The 15,427-nt window shown below is 37.5% G+C and overlaps 1 protein-coding gene across 2 annotated transcripts in view; it reads left to right on the forward strand.

Moving 5' to 3' along the window:
* LOC128175396 (usherin-like) overlaps window positions 1-15,427 on the forward strand; it is a 70,299-nt gene that overhangs the window by 35,848 nt on the left and 19,024 nt on the right. For both annotated transcript variants that reach the window (XM_052840990.1, XM_052840989.1), the window contains 17 exons: window positions 1,138-1,237; window positions 1,469-1,614; window positions 1,810-1,940; window positions 2,599-2,786; window positions 3,174-3,324; window positions 4,632-4,829; window positions 5,224-5,421; window positions 5,721-5,875; window positions 6,267-6,456; window positions 6,833-6,940; window positions 8,569-11,559; window positions 11,938-12,131; window positions 12,231-12,326; window positions 12,543-12,787; window positions 13,142-13,362; window positions 13,541-13,720; window positions 13,848-13,922. In XM_052840990.1, coding sequence (XP_052696950.1) covers window positions 1,138-1,237; window positions 1,469-1,614; window positions 1,810-1,940; window positions 2,599-2,786; window positions 3,174-3,324; window positions 4,632-4,829; window positions 5,224-5,421; window positions 5,721-5,875; window positions 6,267-6,456; window positions 6,833-6,940; window positions 8,569-11,559; window positions 11,938-12,131; window positions 12,231-12,326; window positions 12,543-12,787; window positions 13,142-13,362; window positions 13,541-13,720; window positions 13,848-13,922 — 5,567 coding nt within the window. The remainder of the gene's footprint in view (window positions 1-1,137; window positions 1,238-1,468; window positions 1,615-1,809; window positions 1,941-2,598; window positions 2,787-3,173; window positions 3,325-4,631; window positions 4,830-5,223; window positions 5,422-5,720; window positions 5,876-6,266; window positions 6,457-6,832; window positions 6,941-8,568; window positions 11,560-11,937; window positions 12,132-12,230; window positions 12,327-12,542; window positions 12,788-13,141; window positions 13,363-13,540; window positions 13,721-13,847; window positions 13,923-15,427) is intronic.

A 15,427-nucleotide genomic window follows, 5' to 3' on the forward strand; every position in this document is an offset into this window, starting at 1 on the left:
CGGGGGTATCACTAGTGAGCATTGGCTCACAGATATCTTGTTTGTTAAAAACTAAATGCCTGGTTATAATGTCCATGAAGCTCCCTACCTAAATTGAGAAATTCATGGCCCCTGGGTCAGGGGTTCAGGATCTAGGGCGGGGGCCAATATGGCCATACAGTAAAAATGGTTAAGATGTCCACTAACTCCTCTACCTTAATTGTGAAATTCATGGCCCCTGGGTCGGGGGTTCAGCATATGGGGGGGGGGGCAATATGGCAATATACTGTAGATTCCTTATTTTACGCAAGTATTTAATTCCATGATTCAACGGTTTTCCATTAAATCGCAAGAACATAAAATTGCGAATGTTGAAATTTTAATCATAGTTTCATGTAGTTTACACATGTTTGAAAATTAAAAGCGAGATTTTAAAATTCGCGAGACGGGCTTCTCGTGATTTTACGCAGATATTAATTCCTCGCGTTTGATTAGGAATTTACAGTAGTGTTAATGCATATAATGTTTAAAAATCTTCTATTCCCACACATCTTAATGAAAAACTGACTTCATAATTATGTTTACCAGGAAGTCCTCTACTAAAATTTTAAATTTCATGTCCCCTAGAGTATGGGTTTTGACTCTAGGGCAGGGCCAAAATGGATGTATAGGTGTTAATGCATATAATGTTTAAAAATTATCTTCTTTTCTCCCTCACACCTGAAAGGAAAACTGAATTCATGATTTTGTAGACCAGATCTTTAAGTTTTTTTGCCAAAATTATAGGTCTCATAGTTCTTTTTGAAAGATTTCAGGCAGGGAGGTGGTCGTCATTACAAATTCATAATTTTTCTACTCCAGAATGTAACCTAATTAAATGCATATATGAGACTCCTTGACAAGTTTGTGTATGGGTTATATGCTACTCAGGTGACTGTTAAAGCCTATTGGCCTCTTGTTTCTGCATGTTCTGGCTCCAAATTGATATCAGCTCCACCTGGATAGTCCTACTGATTTTCTGTGTAAATGAAGTCAATTGCAAATTGGCTTTGCATAATTATTATGATATGAATTAATTGTATTTTACAGAAATTAATTACACAATGGACTAATTTGTGTTATGATGTAATAATTTGTGTAATAATGTAATAATTTCAGTCCCCCCAGTACAGTGTACCCAGAACTCACGAAGTGTTCATACCTGGAGTGTAGTGTACACCAGAAAATCTGTGGGTCTGTCTGTTACAGTGGCCCAAAGGTAAGAATGTTAAGCAAACCATATCATAGTGTGATAGCTCAAAACTACCACGCTTTTACTAGCACTAGCTTATGGGTTAAACCTTTAGCTCAGTTGGTAGTGAAACTGGTTTTAAAACTGATTGAAGAGTCTTGGGTTTGTGTCTATTTTTGGTTATTCCTCCTATTCTAGTACATGTACCTTTGAATTTTGTAATAAAATGTCCAAAAAACCCATTATTTATGTTCTAAGGTATGCTGTGATGGAGTAATACACAGCAGTCGGCCTGATTTTGAGTGTTGTGGAAGGTTCTATGTGTACAAACCTTCCCCTGATGCTGTGTGCTGTGGGGGACAGTTCTACTCACCTGTCAGTAACAACACCTGTTGTGGAAAAAGGTACCAAAAATTAATGTACATGTCAAATCATACATGACTACTAATACATAATGTAGTTGCCAGTAAGCTACAGAACTGTTTTGTAACTCATTGAAATTTTCTTTATTGCATTTATATTTGCATTTATGATGGTAATTTATTTAGAAATCCCTAATTAACATTACTGGTAATATGTGAAATGGTTGATTTCTACAGGTATATCAAGGTGCTGCCGCGCCACACTTGCTGTGAGGATGAGAGAGAGGATCGGGTCAGTGTGGGACTGGGTGATTCCTGCTGTGGGGACGTTCCATACCTCAATAATAGCACCCAAATGTGCTGTGATGGTGTGTAATATAACATATTGTAGCTTCCTAATTTAAGGCAAGGAATTAATATCTGTGTAAAATCACGAGAAGCACATCTCGCAGATTTTAAAAACTTGCTTTTTTTATAAGAGATATAAACTAAATGTAACTATGATAAATATTCTGCATTCGCGATTATATATTCTCACAATTTGATGCAAAATGGTTCAGATGATCGTGGAATTAAATACTCGCGTAAAATAAGAAATCTACGGTATAACTATTCCTGTTATTGGTAGAATGGAAATATTGGTGACATTTTTATTAGATTAGTATCAGACCTTTAATTATTGTTAGAAAGAGCAAGCTATGATATTAAATAACGTTAATATGATCATTAGAATTATAAACTGGTATAATATATATGTATGGAATTTCCATGAATAATTGGAAATAAAAAGAAACAAACTACATTAATGCGTTCTAAGTTATTTTATTTCCACAACACTAATATATCTCCTCAAAACAGAATGTTAATCTTCCAAAACTGACAGAACTCTTGGATTTTGAAACATCTATGTTGCAAATAATGTGCTCTTGCATTAGGTGGCATATTTGTTTTAGTTGCTGCCGACATCAAGTTGTTAACCATTGTTGAGTGACGGATGGTTATAACATACTGCAATTTTATTTTAAGGTGAACTACAAGCTTCTTTGAATCAAACTTGTTGTGGGGGACAAGTCTATGAGGGTCATGTGATCTGTTGTGGTGATCATGTGACAGGAAGTGCCTATGAGGTTCAGCCAGGGATGATGTGCTGTGGACAGAACTATGTGATGGAAGACAGAAGTTTGTGTTGTACTAGTGACACTGGACACCAACAGGTAAGGAATGATGTACAATTGGAAGTATTTGCACTATGTATTTTGACTTTCCATATAACGGCAACAAAATTGCACACACAGTGTAATTCCCAAATGATTTAAGGAAGGATTCTGGTATTCAGCAACATAGCTCAATATCAGGACTTTGGTGCTGTTTGAAAACTTTGCAAGCATCTGAGTTGCTTAATATTTTACTATAAGGTAGGCAGATTTGTCTGATCCCTGAACTAGTCACGTTAATACAGATTTTTTTTCAGTAATAGGTGTAAAACTGAAAAGTATTTTTAATTTAAATGCTCTGTACCTCAAGTACAAAACTAATTAATGGTTTATAAAACCTAGAAACTTGACATATTATTATGTTTTAGTCTTTGTAATTCTTTACAGGTTTTTGTGTACAACAGTGTTCAAGAGAAGACTTCAGCTAACGAAGAATGCTGTGGATTGAACAAGATCTCTAAAGGACTGGGCTGTTGCAACTATCAAGGATTCAACCCCTACACTCATGTATGTGCTGATCATTCAAGCATGGAAGATGGTAGGTTTGACATTTTTAACCACTTGTTTCAATAGTATGCGTATAGATGCTACATATTTCTCAGTATCTTTATTTGTAGAAAAAAAAAGAAGAAGTGTAATTTAAGGCCTTTTTCTGACAATTTTGTGAACTTGACTTGTGATTGGGAAGTTCAATGCAGAAAGATACCAATTAGATTGAGAAAAGCCACATTTAAACGCAAACAGAACACTAAAGTCTGTACAATAAATAAATTAAAGAACTGCGAATGCTAACGCCCGTTTCCCGCCTACATATTACATCCAAATATTTCGGAATTTCTGTCAGATATTCAAAAACTAAGTTTTCTACATAAAAGTATAATCAAATCCTAATCAATTTATATCAAAATAAAATTTGTAATCAAATTAATTATCTTTAAACAAAAGTTTTGCTAACGCGGGGTCTTAAAAAAATTTCATTGAAATTGGTCTCTATAGGTGAGGAAAATATTTTTTAGCGGCCAATATGTGCATAAAAACTTAATAATAACATATTTACGATATATATTAAAGTAAAATTTCATTTGGATTCATATCTGTTAATTATTTTTCTAAAATTTACAAAGCAAAATTCTCTTTTTGGAATGTATTTCGGTCTGTAGACATATGTTCCCCCCCCGTGAAACAACAAACCCTCCCATAGCTTTGGTAAAAATATGCTAAATAACAATAATAAAATTCCCTCAAAAGGAATTTTTGTTTCACGGGGTGAAAGATGTTTTAAAAAACATTTCCGTTTTCCGTTATTTTCTATTATGAAATGAGCAATTTTAACCCAAAATACAAAGTTATCTTTCTTTGTTTGACCAAATCATTTATATTTAATGAAAATATATATAAATGGTAACATTATAATAAAAGAATAACTTTGATTAGACAACTTTCAAAAAATGACTTTTAGTTAGGCGGCTAGACAATGCTATCGTTCGCAGTCCTCTGTTTCATAAAGATCAAATTTAATTGTCAGTCAAATTGTGAAAATATATACATGGTATGTATAGTAAAACACACTTAGAACAAAATGCCAAGGACTGGCGATTTTTCTTCAATATAAGCCTAATTAATTTGTTATATCTGTCAAGTTTACAACATGTATTAAAGTCTCAGGGAATGAAAATCACTCCGCTGTAAGCGTCAATTTATTATAAGCATGTTCGCTATAACCGTGTTTTACTGTATTTTCATTTGGGAACAGGGTGTAATATCTTAGAAAGAGACCTGCTCATGTAAGTTTCTTCAATTGCTTTGTGAGAATGTACATAGCAAGTGTGGATGCATTTATTTCAGGTTGTGGTGTTGGGAAGACTTGCAGGATCTCGGAGTCTAACAGTTCATTTTGTGATCGGTGTGACTTTGATAGAAATTCTCTGATTTGTGGTTCCTGGAGAGGTAGTTATGTGACCACAGAACCTACAACAGTGCCATCTGGTGACTGTGTTCTAAGTGAAGATGTTGTATTTAGTGGACTCAATGACACCTTCATAGGTTAGTTGCTAGGGTAACCTGATTGTAAATGGTCATATTTTAATTTTATCGTAATCACTATAGGGGGTACATATTAAAGTAAAAGATGGGATTGGAGTGGCCAAGGATAAGCATTCCAATCTTTAATCATTGTATATTTATTACATCTAGTAAAAAGATATGAGAAAATCAAACTGAGTTCACGGTTAACATAAATTCATTACAAGCATGTTTTTCTGTAACCAGGTTTAACTGTATGTTGGCAATTACTGTAAAATCATTTTTGTTTGTAACAAAGTAACTATATATCATTATTAGACTGTCAATATCTAGAGTAACAAGTTTAAATTTTACTAGTGCATGTACTAATCCTCTTTTTAATTTACTTCCATCCCTTTGACTCCATACTGCACAGATGTGAACCTTGAGCCCTATTCACTGTATGAGTACAGTATAGAGGTAGTGAACAGTGCTGGTGAATCCCGCAGTAAGTATGTCAACATCAGGACCCTGACAGCTGTACCCATGGGAGTTAACCCTCCCATACCCACCATAGACCCCTCCCAGGTCTACATCATCTATCTCACCTGGAGCATTCCCCAGAGACCCAATGGTTTGTTGTTTTCATCTACATTTATAACTGAGAGCTAAACAGTCTCTCTACCACATGTTCATAGACTAGAAATATAAGAAATCTTGGTGGCTGATCAATTTTAAAAGCTAGATTTTGTTTATATCCAGATGAACCTTTAAGAATTGGCTGATCAATTTTAATAGCTAGATTTTGTTTATATCCAGATGAACCTTAAAGAATTGAAAGTTACATGAAATTGGCCCCACAAATTTGAATTTGTCCACAGTACACAGAGATAATTTGTGTTTAAAATAGTTGTTGGCATTGCTTTTGGACAGGGGAGATAACTGAGTTCATCCTCCATCGGAATGGCCTGGAGCTGTACAGAGGGTTGGAGTATGAGTACACAGATGACAGGACAGTGCTCCCCTACCAGTCCTATGTCTACACACTGAGGGCCTGTAACAGTGCTGGCTGCACACAGAGCCAAGGAGTGAGTCTGACCTCATTCATTAACTATTTACTCTTCCACCTTAAATATGACACAGCTCTTTTCTACAGCAAATTAATATAGCTTGTTGAAGTTTAAGTTTGAATATGATTTAATGATAATTTAAAAATTGCTGTTTTGTCATGTTTTACCAAACTATGTCAACTCGTCTTGCAAAAGATCATGCAGTACCACATTTACTTTGAACTGGTCTATTTTTTCAATGTTTATGCTAAGCATACCGTAAATACTGGTATATTGGATAGCAGAACATTACATACAAGATATCCAAAATTTTCTTAATAGATTCATCCTGGTTTCAAAATTTCATCCCCATTCGAAAACATGAAACCAAAAATGTTTGTATGAATTGATCTTCATGGATACTCCGTAGGTTACTGTGGCAACAGCTGAGGGTGTTCCTGGGAAGTTAGACCCTCCACTCATCCTTCTGGTGAGGGCGACAAGTGTAGAGGTGTCATGGATGCCTCCCACCAAACCTAATGGCATCATCACCCATTATGTCCTCCATATGTCTGATGGAAAGAAGAATAAAACCAAGGGACTGTCACTAACAGTCAGAGGTAGAAACAGCAGTGTTCAGCATACTGAAGATTCCTGATTAAATGCGAGGAATTTATATCCATGTATCTACGAGAAGCATGTCTCGCAAGTTTTAAAATCTTACTTTTATTTTTCAAACATGTAAACTAAATATAACTGTGAAAAAAATTCTTTCTGCAATTGCGATCTTATATTCTTGTGATTTGATGCAAAACAGTTCAATCGCGGAATTAAGTACTGGTGTAAAATAAGGAATCTACAGTATTGTAGACTTGAATGCTTATTGTATCTAAAATGTAGTTGATCACAATCTCATTGTAAACATTGATTTAGTAATGTTAAAGAGTTTGAATTTAGGATGATTTCAAATTTGACAAACTGGAGTTTCAATTTCAGGATTAAACCCATACTCCAACTACAGTGTATATGTTGAAGTGTGTACTCAAGTTGGCTGTTCTAGGAGCGAGGTAGTGCAGTTTCAAACTAAGGATGCTGCCCCCGAAGGTGAGAAGAATATATAGAAACTATATTTGCTTGTTTATTCTTATGATGAGTGTGGAAATAAAAATTAGTTGCCTGCGACGTAACGGAGAAGACTTCTGCATTATAACAATTTTAACAGTTATTTGTTTAAATCTGGGCATTGATGTTTCCTTGATTTTAATACCTTATTTTAAAGAAAAAAAATTCATTATAGTCATTGGATCTCTGCTTCTATGAAATAATTATACCCCCGCTCCGAAGGAGAGGGGGTATACTGTTTTACCCTTGTGTGTCTGTCTGTCCGTCCGTCCGTCTGTCTGTTCGTAACAAAAATTTCTGTCGCATTTGTCTCAGCAACTATTTATCGCAGATGCTTGAAATTTTTACATAGTGTTTGTTAAGGCATGCCATATCATGGGATATATTTTTGTACCAATCGGACGTCAACTTCCTGTTAAATGATGAATTTGCTTATTTTTTTAACCAAAATTTAAAAAAAAAACTTTCGTCAAAGATTTCTCAGCAACTATTTATTGCAGATGCATGAAATGTTTACACAATATTTGTATAGGCATGCCATATCGTGGGATATACAAATGTATTTTTGTACCAATCAGACGTCAACTTCCTGTTAAATGACGACTTTGTTTATTTTTAGCAAAAATTTTCAAACAAATTTTTGTCAAAGAATTCTCAGCAACTGTTTATCGCAGATGCTTGAAAATTTTACACAGTATTTGTATAGGCCTGCCATATCGTGGGATATATTTTTGTACCAATCAGACGTCAACTTCCTGGTAAATAATGACTTTGTTTATTTTTAGCAAAAAATTTCAAACAAATTTCCGTCAAAGATTTCTCAGCAACTGTTTATCGCAGATGCTTGAAATATTTACACAGTATTTGTATAGGCAGGCTATATCGTGGGATGTATTTTTGTACCAATTGGATGTCAACTTCCTGTAAAATGAGTACCGGTACTTTGTTTATTTTTAGCCAAAATTTTCAAACAAATTTCCATCAAAGATTTCTCAGCAACTATTTATCGCAGATGCTTGAAATTTTAACACACTATTTGTTTTGGCATGCCATTTTGTGGGATATATTTTTGTATCAATCGGACGTCAACTTCCTGTTTAATGACTTTGTTTATTTTTAGCCAAAATTTTCAAACAATGTTTATTTTTAGCCAAAATTTTCAAACAAATTTCCGTCAAAGATTTCTCAGCAGCAATAAATCACAGATGCTTGAAATTTTTACACAGTGTTTGTTAAGGCATGCCATATCGTGGGATATATTTTTGTACTAATCAGACATCAACTTCCTGTTAAATGAGTACTTTGTTTATTTTAGCCTAAATTTTCAAACAAATTTTCCTCAAAGAATTCTCAGCAGCTATTTATTGCAGATGCTTGAAATTTTAACACACTATTTGTTTAGGCATGCCATACTGTGGGATATATTTCTGTACCAATCGGATGCCAGCTTTCTGTTAAATGTCGACTTTGCTTATTTTGCATATTCACATCAGAGCGGGGGTATCACTAGTGAGCATTGGCTCACAGATATCTTGTTTTATTTGCACATTCAGCATATAGTCAGTGTGAATGGTCTTTCTGAAAAAAAAATTCTCTTTAATACTCAACAGGTATATTTACTCCCAGAATAGTGGCTCTTACACCAACCACAGCTCTGATCTTCTGGAATCCTCCAGAACAAATGAATGGTCTCCTTAAGTTCTATTCATTGATGAGAATTTCTTCAAGAGGAGCCAAGAATGTCTACTTTGGTAAAGAATTGACCACAACTGACTCTGAGCTAGTACCTGGCAGCAAATACACTTACTATGTGATTGTTGGTACCAGTGCCGATAACACCAGCAGTGCCGTCAAATCGGTATCCATGCCGACCCACATACCCGATAATATCCCAGTCCTGAAGAATGTCACGGTACAGAGTAGTTCCCAGATATACATGGAGTGGGACCCCATTGTCACCTCAACAGGAACCATTGACCAGTATGGGGTCATACTAAATGCTGGAAAACCAACAGAGATAGAAAAGAGGGTGGGAATGAACTTTTCTACCATAGTGTCAGGACTGAAGCCTCATTTTACATATGACGTTCGACTGATCGCTTGCTTGGCGGGTGAACCTAATGCCTGTGGTATTGGAATGGGTACTGAAGTGATGACCAAGGAAGCTCCACCTTCTGATATGTTGCCACCCATTTTGACCGCAAAAGGTCCCAAAATTGTGGATATTGACTGGGGACCACCTCTGTTTCCTAATGGTATTCTACTTCAATATCTGATTTATTACAGAGAGGAAGGTTCTTCTATAGAATTCTTGATAAACAGAGTGGAAAGTGATGTTGTCCATATCCGACATGCAGGGAATGACCTGAAGCCCTTCACTCAGTATCAGTACAGGGTGGTGGCTGGAAACAAAGAAGGGGATGTGTCTAGTGGATGGGCCCTGGTTCGAACCCTGGAAGCACTACCTGCAGGTGTTAAACGACCAAACATCAGTGCCACAAGTGCCTTTGGTTTTATAATGAACTGGGATCCTCCTTTAAGTCCTAATGGAGTTATCAAGGAGTACAGAATTGTATACAAAGAGATCAAAATGAGTCCAGGAAATCATACTGAGGAATTTTTGTCTGTTTCTCCAAGCATCTTCACAACACTTCTCAGTGGACTGAAACCCTACTCAAATTACGAAGTCTATTTACAAGTGATCAACAGCATTGGCAACACTTCTTCAGACACAGTCATAGTACAGACGGACCAGTCCTCTCCTGTTGGTATGCCTGTAATTAAAGCTGAGAAAATATCATCAGGAACCGCCTTGATTTTACGCTGGGATCCACCAGCCCAACCAAACGGGATTATTTCTTTGTACAGGTTGTATGAACTTGGTTCCTCAGTAGCTCTCTACCAGGGAATCAGTCGTGAATTTGAGATGAGGAGACTTCAACCATTTACAATGTACACAGTTCAGCTTGAAGCTTGCACAAGTGCAGGTTGTACAAAAGCTGGGTTTCAGAACTTCCAGACTGCCGAGGCTCCACCAACAAATCAACCAACACCCATACCAACAGAAGTGAATGCTACATTAGCAGTGATTTCTTGGGCAAGACCTCTTCAACCAAATGGAGCCATCCTAATGTATGAAGTTCTGAGGAGGGAGCAGACAAGACTGGTGAAAAGAGAACTTTCAGATCCTGTGGTTGTGTATTCTACAAATGACACTCTAGGATCTACATTTAGTTACACAGACACAGGTCTTCGTCCATACACAGAGTATCAGTACAGTGTTAGGGCTACAAATGTCATCAGCTCAGTCCAGAGTCCTTGGCAAACTGTCTTTACAGAACAAGCTCCTCCCGAGGGAGTGGCTGCCCCTGTGGTAGATTACATCGCCAATGTGATTGACAGTTTAAAGATAACTTGGAGTCCACCATCTCAGGCTAATGGAGTGATCCAGAGCTACCAGTTACAGAGAAACAACAGTGTTCCCCTCAGTTTTGACACCAATGACAAGTTTGAGTATATAGACAGAAACTTGCTGCCCTATACGTTTTATGCGTACACCTTGACAGTTTGTACTGCAGGTGGATGTACAACAAGCTCCTCCACCATCATAAGGACAGTAGAATCTCCACCTGTTGTTGTGGAGCCACCAATTCTAGAAGCTGTTAGTTCCATTGCCATTAAAGTTTCTTGGGTGCCACTCAGTCAAGATAGGGGTCAGGTCACTAGGTACCAGCTCTTGATGGATGGGACTGAGGTCTACTCAGGACTAAGCACTGAGCACACTCAGATTGGTCTCAAGCCATACAAGTTATATTCATTCTCACTGATTGCCTGTACTCGTGGTGGGTGTACTCGGAGTGGGGAGGTGGAAAGTCGACCATTGGATGATATTCCTGCTGACTTACAGAAACCCACGTTGAATGTTCTAAGCTCCCAGTCAATAGAGGTGATGTGGAGAGCTCCACTGAATCCACATGGCATCATCACATCCTATGATGTCAGACGAGATGGAGCCTTAGTTTACACACAGAGTCTTTCAATATCAGGGCAGCTGGTGACCACATTTACAGATTATGGCCTAAGCCCAGGAACAAGTTATTCATATGTCATTATAGCCAGAAATAGGAAAGGGAGTGTTGAAAGCCCACCAGCCATTGCTACAACCTACTCCTCCTCACCAGCTGGTTTAAGTCCACCTGTCCTAAAACCTTTGTCTTCCACTTCAATACAAGCAACATGGGCCCCACCAGCAAAACCAAATGGACAAATTCAGAACTACACTCTTCTTTTAGATGAACAAATAATTTACAAAGGAGGGTCATCTTTGCTTAGTTACACTGTGCCAGGTCTCTCCTACTGGACAGAGTACTCTTTCCGGGTGCAGGCCTGTACCAGCAGGGGTTGTGAGCTTAGTGAGGGGGTCAGTGCTAGGACCCTGGAGGCCACCCCAGAGGAACAACCCTCCCCCTCACTGCTGGCCCTGGCAGATGACAAGGGTGGACACGCTGGGGTTCTGGTCACATGGGATCCTCCACTGAAACCAAATGGGGTCATCACACAGTACAAAGTATACAGAAGGAAAGCTGTGATAGAGACTATAGGTAATTTCTATTGTGGTTTCATTTCTCATTATAAGGGCATCAATTTTTGTGTATTAATTTGGTTAAATGCACAGTTTTGCAGAGCATGAATTCATGGCCAAATGCTCTACAAGTACAAACTTTTGCCTTTTTATTTTACTTTGATAAACATTTGATTTCATGGATCCACTCAACAATGAAATCTATAAAATTGGTGTTCGACATATGTTGGTTAAACCTTAATACATTGTACCGGTATTTAAAGTCTTTTATATGTCAACTATAGATAGGGCTTAATTTCTCTTTATTCCTTTTCCTCATTATTTTGATATTAATCTTTGATAATTTCTTGAAAGGAAATGTTGTTCATTAAAAAAACTCTCGTCTCTTGACCTGTAGGTATGTCATACACTGACAGAATGTCAGTTTATAATGGCACAAAGACGAGGACCAGTGACTATAATACAGTACCCTTCACCAGTTATCAGTACATGGTAATGTCAATCAACAGTGTGGGAGGGACCGAAAGTGAATGGATGAGTGTCAGCACAAAGGAGGCTCCGCCCACTGGATTCAGCGCACCCGTTGTTCTGGTTAGTTTGACAAAATATTTGATTTATATAATTGATGATTTATGCAGATAATTTTTGCAGATCTTTCTTATTGTTATTTTTTAATACGGATAATTACAGAGTAAAACCCACCAGATGATCACAGTGGAGTTAAGTCCCCCTGCTGTGCCCAATGGAGTTATCATCACATACAGTGTCCTGGTCAATGAAACTGTGGTAGGAATGATTCAACTCTTCTAAAAAAAAAAAACCAGTCAATATTACATAAATGCATTTAGTGGTTCTATAGAATTCAATTTGTGTAATTTTTAAGATATTTCATAAGTAACTCATATATTCATATTATGATTTTAAAAAAACCCAAATGTTTGAAGTTGTTTAATGCATAGACATTAACAGTTGTTAACCTAATGTTAAATCTAATGCTTACAGAGAAGTAGTGGAAACACCCTGACCCAGACTGTGGGTCAGACCTCACCCCTCCTCCCCTTTACCTTGTACTCCCTGAGGGGTCGGGTCTGTACACAAGGAGGGTGCACAGACAGCCCCACGATCCTGGTCCAAACAGAGGCTGCTAGACCTGTGGGGCAGGGCCCGGTGCAGGTCAGCTTTGCCAACAGTTCCACACTCCAGCTGACCTGGAACTATCCCAGGGAACCAAATGGACAGATCATCAAGTAATGCTTTAGCATTAAGGCTTTTTTTGTATTATCTCACTACTGGTATTTTTTAATGAATTCTTGAAAATTTTAAACATGATAACTCAGATTAACGAAATAAACAAATAGTTTACATGTAGTTGTAAAAAAAAAAGAAAGAATGCAATTATTTGGTTAAAAAAGTTTGAAATCTTTAAATACAGTACAGTTCAATACATTGTAAAAGTCAAAATATGTTTTATGTTAAAAATTGTCTGAAATTGTATTTATAGCAAACAAAATGTCAAAGGGAACGACCAATATATTTAATACTGTATTGATACGATTTTAAAGTTATTTATTTTACAATACTTTGAAATCCATACACTTCAGGTTTGTTCTGAACCAGAGAGGGGGTTGCCCTTTAACCTGGCAGCCGTTTCTACAGACCTGTGTTGTGGGTGATGTGGTGCGTGTGTATGAGGGGCTGGTATTGGACAGGATTGTGAGCGGTCTTCAGCCCTACGCCGCCTACGATTTCCAGGTGGTCTCCTATAACAGTGCCGGAAGTGTGGAAAACGCTGCTTGGACCAGAGCAGAAACACTGCAAACAAGTGAGCACTCACAAATCTTCTTAATGTTCAGAGGCATATATCAACCAAGATTTCTATTTACTTGTACAAGCATTGAATTGTTATAGATATTCAAAATCAATATTTGTCAAAATCACTTTTAATACCGGTAATCATAGAAATATAAGATATTTGAATCCTGTACATCATCTATCCACAGATCCAGTGTACATTAGATATCCACAAAACTTTAGAAATGGATCCCAGATTTCCATTGACTGGACAAATAGTTTTGAGCTGAATGGCAAACTGCGTGAATTCATTCTGGTTGTGAATGGCCGTGTGGCTTTCCGAGGAGTTGCATTCAACAGCTTGCTAGATGAAGAAACTTCAAAAAAGAGTAAGACAGTGACTACATGTAATCCATCCAGATTTCAATGATATAGTAGTTAATTTATCATTTTTGGTATCTTTTTACATGTATGCACAAAAAGTGATGAAGGATTAATGGCCATGAGTTTTTACAGAGGTCTCCTTCACTGTGACAGCAGTAACAGAGGTGGGACAAGCAGAAACCCCTGCCATAGAGATAGACTCATCAGGCAAGTTCAATATTAAACTGGTTATTCTTGAATTAATCATGATATCTTTATTAGCTCACCGAGATGAAGTCAGGGGGAGCTTATGCTATACCCTCGGCGTCGGCGTCGGTGTCGGTGTCGGCGTCGGCGTCCGGACCTGGTTAAAGTTTTTGTTGCAGGTCCTGTATCTAAGCATTATACTTGTCCTATCTTCACCAAACTTGCATGGATGATGCATCTGGACCTACTTATGGACTTGAAGTACTTGGATGCTGAATCTGAGTCCTAAATTTCAGATGCTGGAGGAGGCTAAGTTTGTTGGACCAGGTTAAAGTTTTTGTTGCAGGTGCCCTTTGATAGCAATATCTAAGTTACTGCAGGTCCGTACTTCACCAAACTTGCATGGATGGTGTGTCTTATGATACTGATGCACCAGACAGGCTTGAGTGCTGAATCTGAGCTATAGGTTTCGGATGCTGGAGGAGGTTAAGGTTTTTGGAGCAGGTTAAAGTTTTTGTTGCAGGTGCCTTTTGATAGCAATATCTAAGTTACTGCTGGTCCGTACTTCACCAAACTTGCATGGATGGTGTGTCTTATGATACTGATGCACCAGGCAGGCTTGGGTGCTGAATCTGAGCTATAGGTTACAGATGCTGAAGGAGGTTAAGGTTTTTAGAGCTGGTTAAAGTTTTTGAAACAGGTGCCCTCTGATGATTATATCTTAGTTACTACTTATCCTAACTTCACCAGACTTCCATGGATGGTGCGTCTTATGATACTGATGCACCAGACAGGCTTGAATGCTGAATCTGAGCCATAGGTTTCGAATGCTGGAGGAGGTTAAGTTTTTTGGAACAGGTCACATGTTTAATAGATAATAGTACTATTTCAAACTTGCATAGTTGATTAAACTGTAATATGAATGAATCACAGAGGAAGCTTCAGATGCAGAGCTTGATCTCCATTATCAAGGATGCTAAAAAGTATATCTTAGTTATTACAGGTCCTAACTTCACCAAACTTGAATGGATGGTGTGTCTTATGATACACCTGACAGGCATGGATGTTGAATCTGAGCCATAGGTTGCGGATGCTGGAGCAGGTTAAGGTTTTAATTGCTAGTGCCCTCTGATGATGATATCTTAGTTATTACTGGTCTGAACTTCACCAAATTGCATGGAGATGCGTCTTATGTATACTGATGCACCTGACAGGCTTGAATGCTGAATCTGAGCCATAGGTTTCGGATGCTGGATGAGGTTTAGTTTTTTTGGAACAGGTCACATGTTTTATAGATAATAGCTTGCATAGTTGATTTAACTATATTATAAATGAAACGCAGAGGTTGCTTCAGATGCAGAGCCTGATCTCCATTATCAAGGATGCTAAAGAAATTTCCTACCTCACTCAAACCTGCTCGAAAGATAGATGTGTTTGTTGATAAATGATATAACGTGATTCCTATGATATAGTATTGTATAGTATGAAACACTATTGTTTAATATGATACAATATAATATCATATG

This window comes from Crassostrea angulata, chromosome 3 (assembly GCF_025612915.1).
Source record: "Crassostrea angulata isolate pt1a10 chromosome 3, ASM2561291v2, whole genome shotgun sequence".
NCBI classification, from domain to species: domain Eukaryota; kingdom Metazoa; phylum Mollusca; class Bivalvia; order Ostreida; family Ostreidae; genus Magallana; species Magallana angulata.